The sequence below is a fragment of the Bidens hawaiensis genome, unplaced genomic scaffold, assembly GCF_021521415.1.
Source record: "Bidens hawaiensis isolate Kalapana, Puna unplaced genomic scaffold, B.hawaiensis_p1.1 tig00032493_1, whole genome shotgun sequence".
NCBI classification, from domain to species: domain Eukaryota; kingdom Viridiplantae; phylum Streptophyta; class Magnoliopsida; order Asterales; family Asteraceae; genus Bidens; species Bidens hawaiensis.
The window spans coordinates 106,354-115,869 of record NW_027495552.1 but is presented as its reverse complement, the minus strand read 5'-3'; the positions used below and the strand labels follow the sequence as shown (position 1 = coordinate 115,869).

General features: G+C 32.0%; 1 protein-coding gene across 1 annotated transcript; it reads left to right on the top strand.

The window, feature by feature from the left end:
* Positions 1–2,005: 2,005 nt before the first annotated feature.
* Positions 2,006–9,499, top strand: LOC143583713 (GABA transporter 1-like). Its single transcript, XM_077065943.1, has 6 exons — positions 2,006–2,197; positions 2,719–2,949; positions 6,303–6,400; positions 7,570–7,944; positions 8,643–8,879; positions 8,969–9,499. The coding sequence occupies exons 1-6, from the start codon at positions 2,071–2,073 to the stop codon at positions 9,347–9,349; spliced, it is 1,449 nt and encodes a 482-aa protein (XP_076922058.1). The 5' UTR covers positions 2,006–2,070; the 3' UTR covers positions 9,350–9,499.
* Positions 9,500–9,516: the final 17 nt, after the last annotated feature.

Genomic DNA, 9,516 nt, shown 5'->3' with positions numbered 1-9,516 from the left:
GACTTATATAAAACAAAAGGTTCATATATATATATATAGAGACTAAAACCCTAAAATAAAGTATCATGGAAACCTAATGAAGTTGTTATTTCAAATAACAAATGTTCTTTGTGTGAATATGGTGCACCAAATTCGATACCAAAATATCATTTCAAAATTTCAAGAGCAAGGTTACTTCTAAATAATATTTGAATTTAATTCACGTAGCATATATATATCATATACAAACAAAATATCTTCTAAAGAATACACGAATAAAAGACGTGTTAAATTGGTTTCTATTGACGAGTTGGTTTCAAAGCTTCAGTTGGGGGAGGCTGAAGAGTATTTTAAAGGCAGTTTGAATAACAACTTTCTTCCTCAAACAACATAGGATGGGATCTTCTTTGTAGCATATAGATCTTTTATATATGTAACTTCACTATTTATAAGGTGATACGACATGGTTTCTTTGTTTTTATTCAAGCTCACATTTTTATTCACCACTTGGCATCACTGTTGTAAAAATCGTTAATCGCTAATCTGATAGTGAGATGAGAACTAGCGATTAATCGAGCTTAATCGGATAGAACTTTAATGTATAAATTTTTAGGTTTATACATGCAACGCACACATTTTTATATTTAATTTTCAATTTTAGATATATACAAACACATTTGGCCGGAAATTGGCTGGAATTTCGTTGGAAACAACTGATTTTGGTTGAAATATCACTGGAAACTGCTAATCTTGGTTAGGCCCTCGTCGGAAAAGGCCGAATGTGATAGCAAACTCACCAGTAACGGGTAGGAATTGAAATTGAATATAAAAATGGATAGTTCAACGGCTCGTCTCGGATACAGATTCACCACCGAAACAAACACTCACGCTGCGTTCTTTAACCGAATATCTGTTAAAGGATCGGACATCCAACTTGTAAAGATTGAACTAGCATAGACACATATTAATCTAACTCACTCCCAAAAAATAAATCAATACAATAATTTTTCATCAAATCACACACCAACTTCCCATTGCCATTTGTTGGATACATAAGAAAAAAGAATAACATACTACCCACTAAATAGTAACTAATGATTCCACTAACCTATTTTGTTTGGAAAAAAGTAAAACCATTATAAAAACAAGGTGCATGAAAGAAAAATAATAAATAATAATTTAAAACTAAAGTTTACATGGAAACAAATATGTTTCCATTTTCTTTTTAACGGGTCCACCTGGGTCGAACAGTCCAAAACGTCTCTCGATTGTACCAACCCGTCTTTTGTTCTGTTATCATGAAGGGCTAGGATCGTTGACACAGGAGGTGTCTATCAGAATGAGTCCAATTATTTCTAACTTTGGCCAGATTTGACCATTGACCGATTAATTGGCAGATTAACCCAAAATTAATCAGTGCGGGAACTAGCGTGATTAATCGTCGCCTAGTCAGGATTATGAATTCATATCTTTATTATAGATATTCTTATTACAAAAATGATTTAAACAATTTTTATTTTAAAAAATATACGTGAATATAAATTATACTTGTTCAATGCTATCTGGTAGATATTGTTTTCTATTATTGTCAATAACCAGCCTACATGATTTTGAGAATATAAATAAATAAATATTAAAGCCATAAACATAAGTTACATAAACTTAAGAAAAAAAGTTGTTGGCCATATATAGCTAGAGAAGAGGTTTGGTACTAAGGGCGAAGCTTCATTGAGGCCCGGGGTGGCCCCGGTCCCCCTGTTTCTTTTCGCAGTAGTGTAAATTTACTCGTTTTCGTACGAAAATATTTATACGCAGTGTAAGTTTAGCCTTTTTTCGGTCGAAAATTTGAACCCGGTCCCCCCTCATTTGTGAAATTCTGTATACATTTTGAGCTCGGCTCCCCCGGTGCCTCAGTCCAAGCTTCGCCACTGTTTGGCACTTTGTGTGTATGTATTTGCTATTAAAACTAATCATTTTGTGTGCCATTTTCATATCAATCTCTCTCTCTCTCTCTCTCTCTCTCTCTCTCTCTCTCTCTCTCTCTCTCTCTCTCTCTCTCTCTCTCTCTCTCTCTCTCTCTCTCAGAGAGTGATGAACACAATTCACATAGGCTCAGTTGGAGAAGAAAACATGAAAGAAGCTGAAGCATTTTCCACCACCACCAACCATCACAAACAACCACTTGATGCTGGTGCTCTTTTTGTCCTCAAATCCAAAGGTACATGATTAATGTTTCCTCTTATAGATATGGTCATATGTTAAAGTTCATAAATTTAAGTACTATATATGTTCTTCCATGTTTTCATACCATCCAACCAACAACTAAGGCTTTTAAGATGTTTAATTAATATGAATCATGATCATCTTATCTTAATTAGCTAATTAATTATCATGAAAGAATTTACAATATCTTCTTTATTAAATTAGTCATTTGAAAATATCTAAGGGTCCAACCTAAAATATGGGAGAAAAAGTCCTTACCATAAATACTTATGTATATAAATATATATTTTTAATTATATGTCAGTAGAATTATATAATTTTCTTAAAATAATATGTTTGTTCATTAAAACAATATATGGTATTACAACAATGATCATTCTTATACAACACATTTTTTAAAACCATTGTTATATATGTTACACTAAGAAACCTAGCTAGTATGATCATGAATATCTTGTAGTTGGCATTGTCACATGTTATCAAGTTGTTGAATCTAAAAGAACCAATATGTGGCAGGATCATGGTGGCATAGTGGCTATCATTTGACAACGTCTATCGTTGCACCACCGTTGTTGAGTCTACCGTTTGCATTTGCATCATTAGGATGGACCGCCGGAGTGTTGTCGTTGGTGATCGGAGCAGTCGTGACTTTCTATTCATATAACCTTATTTCTCTCGTCCTTGAACACAAAGCTGAGTTGGGTCACCGGCATCTTCGGTTTCGTGACATGGCATATGATATCTTAGGTAACATCTTACTTCCATTTATTGAGATAACTAGGTTAGCTACCCGTGTAGCACACGGGTTAAAATAAATAAACTTATTTAAATAATAACACAATGTAAAATATAAAAAATATGTTCAACAAATATAAAGATAAATGCTACACGAGTTAAAATAAATAAACTTATTTAAATAATAACACAATGTAAAATATAAAAAATATGTTCAACAAATATAAAGATAAATTATATGGTAGAATAAATTACACAATGCATAATATGAAAATAAAAAAGTTTTCACAAATTCATGAATCTCAAAATATTTCTTTGTACACGATATTTATAGTTTTATTTGTACCTTACTTTCTATATCAAAATTTAGTAGTTTGACACTGAATCTGCTTTTAACTCTAGATAATGCAACACATGACTAACAATAAGCTAAAATAAATCTTTTAAAAAATAAACCAACTATCTATAATGATTGACCTTAGCTTTTATCAACATTCATTGCAAAACAAAAATAAAGTGAAAATATCATTCTTTGAAATTAATTATTTTATCTAAAGGTGTAGGATTTTTTTAAAAATAAAAGTATGAGTTCCAATATTACTTCTTGATATGAGTTCGGCTTCTATAGTACGGTTATCATATTGTATTTTCATATTTAGTCTAGTTTCATTGCATATATCAATTTTCTAGTTAATATTTTAAGCAGCATCAATTCAACGTCAGCTTGACTAACCTCAATGACTTGCTAACCTTAGATTTTGAGGCCATAATATTTCTTGTAACGTATCATTTTATGTTTGATAGACAAATGGTAAAATTTTCATCTCCCGGAAACATGTATAACAAACGTTTGCTAAATTCTTGAACGACCTCATTTTTTGATGCAAGTACAACCCGTTCACTAAAGGATCTATATTTTTATAATTTTCAATAATAGAAGGATATACATAGTCAATTTTTCATCATCATCCTATTAACGGTGTGCTAATGTCTAACATTTGTATTCCAAAGAAAAATTGTCTTAGCCACCTGAAACTCAAAACATGTAGTCTAGTGTTTATATTTTTGTGAATTTTTAAGGTGATGAACTTAATATAAATAATGGGTTGATTAAATAATCAATTAAAAAAAGTTGTTAACGGTTATTTTTTAAACCAACCTGTGACCGAAACTCATTCTAAAAATAAACTGTTTTAACACAAACCATGTTTGATACTTTAACCAGTTAAAGAAACTCGTTCGTTGAAATTAACATAAACACTGAGAATACATCAATAGTGAATTTGTATTTTCAGGTTTTTGAAAGAAAAAAACTTGAAATTTAGTAATCTTGCCTCTTCATCCAATAATATCATTTCTTACAAAACCTTAATATTAATTAACTAATATATAATAAATTTAAAACCTTAACTTTTGCAATCATTATTCAAATAAACGTGAAATTGGTTACTTATAAAAAACTAATATTAATAACCAATACAATATATTTATATAAAACAAAATAACATATTTATGTTGGTATATGATTTTTTAAATCAAGAAAAATTTATTAAAAAGAGAAAATGAAAAATTAAAAAGAAAAAATAATAAAATACACAACTATTAATAAGAGAGATAAATGCATTTAACATGAGAGAGAGAGGGAAAAATTTTGTAAGAAATATCTTGGTGATGACATGTGTCATTAGAAAGCTTTATTTATTATGTTGTATAGATTGGACCACACTTTTATAATTTTGTTACTAGTAACATAATTTAAAACTATTAGAAATTCTAACATATTTCATTTGCATATACCATGATCATACCAACCACACCATATATACTTAATTTAAATTGCTAAGAAAGGAAAAGCATAAAATTTCAAAAAATATGAGTTTTTTTTAATTTATCTATTGTTGAGATGATGATTTGTGGAATTTTAGTTGGAAATATAATAAAAAAACGCATTATGAAGTATGAGCTTATCTTGATGGTAGATAATGGGTCCATAAACATTTAATCTAATTAGATTAGTAGTTCTTAGGATTAAAAATCAAGATAAAAATCTTATACAAAATCTTATGCTTGTAAAGATTTTATTAAGGATTGATTATTATTATTTTTTGTGTGTGTATCATAAGATATTAACATAAATAGTTAAATACTGTGATCTTAATAATTTTGATAGTAACTTGTGTATCATGTGGCTATCTTGTATATATGTTTTTTTGTTAAAAAGTATTTCATTTTTAAAAATTATGAATAATTTGTATTTTGTTGACTTTAATGATAATGAAAAAACGAAAATGTGTTTGTGTGCTTTAAGCCTTTGAATTTAGGGAAAATTCTTAAAATGATCCAATTGAGGAGAAAGAAAAAAAATGTAATTCTAATTATATCAAGATTCCCAAAACAACCCTTAAAATATGTACTGAGAAGACGCATTGGGAAAATAAACGACCATATTTTTTAACCAGTCAAAATGTGACACGTGTAAAGGTACTGACACACCAGACGAGATTTTTAAAAATCTCGTCTGGTCCGACCATATTTTTAAGTTAATTAACTTTTTAAAAAACCGTTTCTCCAGATGGTTTTTTTATGTTTCTCGTCTAGTATGTTCAAATTATTATTAATAATAACTTCTTCTTCATACCTACAAGATCTAATACCCACCTCCACGACCACCGCCACCACCACGGCCACCACCGACGTAACCACCGCCACCGCCATTGGGACACTCCCTAGCCATGTGACCATCCTCCCCACACTTAAAACAACCACCACCGCCTCCACCACCTCCATAACCACCACCACCTCCATAACCACCACCACCACCGTACCCACCTCCACGTCATCCGCCACGTCCATCTCCATTATAACCACCACCGCCTCCGCCACCATAGCGATCACCACCGCCACCCGCCACCGCCACGAGTACTCCCCTGAACCGGTCTTCACTAGACGATGAAGATGAAGAAGATGAAGTTGAAAAAAAAAAATTGTATGACATTAGAACTTGTAGGTATGAAGAAGAAGATGAAGTTAAGATTAATAATGATTTGAACGGACCAGACGAGAAACATAAAAAAACCGTCTGGAGAGACGTTTTTTTAAAAAGTTAATTAACTTAAAATATGGTCGGACCAGACGAGATTTTTAAAAATCTCGTCTGGTGTGTCAGTACCTTTACACGTGTCACATTTTGACTGGTTAAAAAATATGGTCGTTTATTTTCCCAATGCGTCTTCTCAGTACATATTTTAAGGGTTGTTTTGGGAATTTTAATATAGTTAGAATTATTTTTTTTTTCTCTCCTCATTTGGATCATTTTAAGAATTTTCCCAAGAATTTATGGTAACTAAAAGTCTATGGTCAAACAGGCCCAGGATGGGGCAGATACTACGTGGGGCCCATTCAATTTATGGTATGCTACGGTGCAGTGGTGGGTAATATCCTTTTGGGAGGTCAATGCCTCAAGGTTTGCTTCTAACTCCCTTTGGATGGTTGAGCGAGTCATCAGGTTTTGTTTTCTGAATGGTTAAGTGATTCTCGATGTCTGGGTCTTTATTGTTTAAAAAAAGTTAACCTTTAATTCAATCCTTTTTAGAGTTAGTTTTCGGCTAATAATAACTAACAATCTATAATTAGAATATAAATAGCGAAATTTGTGGGTTAGATCTTTGGGTTTTTTTGTGGGTTAAAAATAGATCTAATTTGTTTTCGGGTAATTAGGTTAATTGGTATAAGTTTGTCTTAATTTAATTGGTTGTGTTGGCGGTGGCTCCTCTAGGCTCGATGGAGGGGCACTGGTTTTCTGTTTGTGGCTGTTTTGTTTTTGTTGGTTAATGAAGTTTATTTTTCAAAAAAAATAATAATAATAAATAGCGAAATTTGTAAGTACTTATAATAGAAATTAATTTCACATTACTCAGTCTCTTTACAACACAAAATAAAAAAATAAGGCAAGACAGTCAATATATTTTAGTCGTAAACTTTCTTTACGTGACAATACTTTATATTTGTACGGTTAAGTTCTATAGTTTATAAAGAGCCAACAAAAAAAAGGTATTTATATAAAGTTTAAGAACAAAGATGTCATCTATTTTAAAATGTTTTATTTAAGTTGTTAAATGGTATTTTTCAAATAAAAATAGAAAGTCAAAAGACTTGTAATTCACTTAAACTTCAATCACCCAATGCAATAACGAATTGCTTTTTTAAGTGTTGTTAAGTAATCTTGTGCTAAATAAATAAGATATTTGACTAATTAGAGGTAATATCTGAATCATCAGCGTAACTCTGAAACTTAACCATTTAGAGACTCTATAAGCCACTAAGAGGTGCAACCAAACACACTTCGTTTTTGGCTGATTCAGAGGTACCCAATTAATTAAATCATTAAGATGTTACCAAACAACCCCTTATTATTAATCAATTTTCTTTTGATTTTTTTAAAGTGAGCTCAAATATAATTGAAAACTGGTTTGAATTTGGGTTAAAAACATATGTACTTATTTAAGCCATGTATATCACTAAAATTTAAATACTTAATCAGATTTGAAATTTCGAAAACCGAATTTGAATTCTTAGTTGGTGAAGCCAAATGGAACAAATCCTATTCAATTAATGAACACCCCCTCCATGCAGGCAATATATGTGCTATGGAATCCAAATGGAACAATGAAACTATATGAATTTGTAGTTATTTTTGGGGCTTTAATGTTGGTTTTGGCACAAATTCCATCCTTCCATTCTCTCCGCCATATCAACCTCATTTCTTTAGTCTTGTGTCTTCTTTATAGCGCATTCTATTTACATAGGTACAAGTTTTACAATTTATTGTCATTATCATTTATAAATTTATTTACATTTTTTGTTTGTTTCTTTTTAGGGAATTCTTCAAACGGACCACATAAAAACTACTCATTGAGCAACAATGATGAAACACGAATTTTTGGAATCTTTAACGCAATCGCGATTATTGCCACCACCTTTGGAAATGGCATCATTCCAGAAATACAAGTAAATTGTTGCTACTCAACCTGATTTGATTATGCTTACCCAATTGTTCCACACTAAAAAGTAAATGTGTAGACTGTTACTAATAATGTTGCAAAATTCGCTAGGCGGCCGACCCTGTTGGGAGTACTCAGACATGTTAAATATAACTAAAATTAATTATTGGATATTATATGTGTGTGTGTGTGTGTCAAAACAAGCATAATTCACGTCGAGACCAAACCAACGTTTTAAAATTTTAAATAGAACCCTAGTGTGGTCAGTGGTGAGTGGTCTAGCATCAAAGAAAACCAAAACATTGAACAAATTCAGCAAATTAGGACTTAGAACCCTTAAATTTCAAAAAATGGCAAAAAAAAAAAAATGAAGCAAGACCTTGGAGGTGGAGGTCCAAGGACCGAGTAATCACCGATTCCAAGGCCTTGAAGGCCAAGTAAACAGACTTTTAACTGAGTTTGACCATGGACAGGTAATATTGTTGAGTTGGAAAAAGTCGGCAACGTGAAGGTCCTAGAACCAAATAATCGCCAATTCCAAAGCCTTATAGGTCGACTTTTACAACACTAGTTACTACTCAACCCGATTATACTTAACTCATTTAACTCGCGCTAAAAAGCCATTGTTTCAACAATTACTATTCAATCATGCCAATATCACCACCAACCTTTTGTATTTAGACGGATTCTCGTGTTTGTTTGTAGGCAACACTTGCACCACCGGTTAAGGGGAAGATGTTTAAGGGGTTATGTGTTTGCTACACAGTGGTCATAGCAACATTCTTTAGTGTTGCGGTTTCTGGGTACTGGGCTTTTGGTAACGAATCCGCGGGTCTCATTCTAAGTAATTTTATAGACCATGACGGTAATCCACTAGTACCGAGATGGTTTATTATGATGATCAACATCTTTACCATACTCCAGCTCTCAGCAGTTGCGGTAGTAAGTATCCTAACTGTTGATAACTATATATTAGCTTTTATAACCAATGATTTAAAATAACATTCTTGTACTTTCACTTGCTTTTAAAGGTATACTTGCAACCAACAAACGAAGTTCTTGAAAGAGCATTTGTTGATCCAACAAAAAGTGAATTCTCAACAAGAAATGTGATTCCGAGGGTGATTTCAAGGTCAATATCTGTGATACTAGCAACAACAATAGCAGCAATGCTACCATTTTTTGGAGATATTAATGCAATGATCGGAGCATTTGGGTTTTTGCCACTTGATTTTGTTTTACCAGTGGTGTTTTATAATCTTACATTCAAGCCGTCGAGGCGTAGGGTCTTGTTTTGGCTAAACTCGAGCATTGCAGTGATATTCTCGGTAATCGGAGTTACAGCGGCGGTTGCAGCTGTAAGACAGATAAGTCTAGATGCCAAAAATTATAAATTGTTTGCAAATGTATGATCTTTTTATCATTCAAGGGGATATCGTTTAATGAGTATTATACATGTTACATTCTTTTTCGCTTCTTTAAGTTTTACCATTTTCGCTTTAATGAGCTAACATATATAATCTAGACGAGTAGAAGTAACGTGAAGGAGAAATTATATGTGCTGGACTATGATTCTCTT

What these genes read in the sequence shown, in the direction of transcription:
- LOC143583713 (XM_077065943.1), top strand. Translation starts at nt 2,071, where the DNA reads ATGAACACAATTCACATAGGCTCAGTTGGAGAAGAAAACATGAAAGAA. An exon ending in TGGGAGGTCAATGCCTCAAG is followed by an intron (nt 6,401 to 7,569) that starts GTTTGCTTCTAA and finishes CCCTCCATGCAG; the next exon opens with GCAATATATGTGCTATGGAA. An exon ending in AGCTCTCAGCAGTTGCGGTA is followed by an intron (nt 8,880 to 8,968) that starts GTAAGTATCCTA and finishes TTGCTTTTAAAG; the next exon opens with GTATACTTGCAACCAACAAA.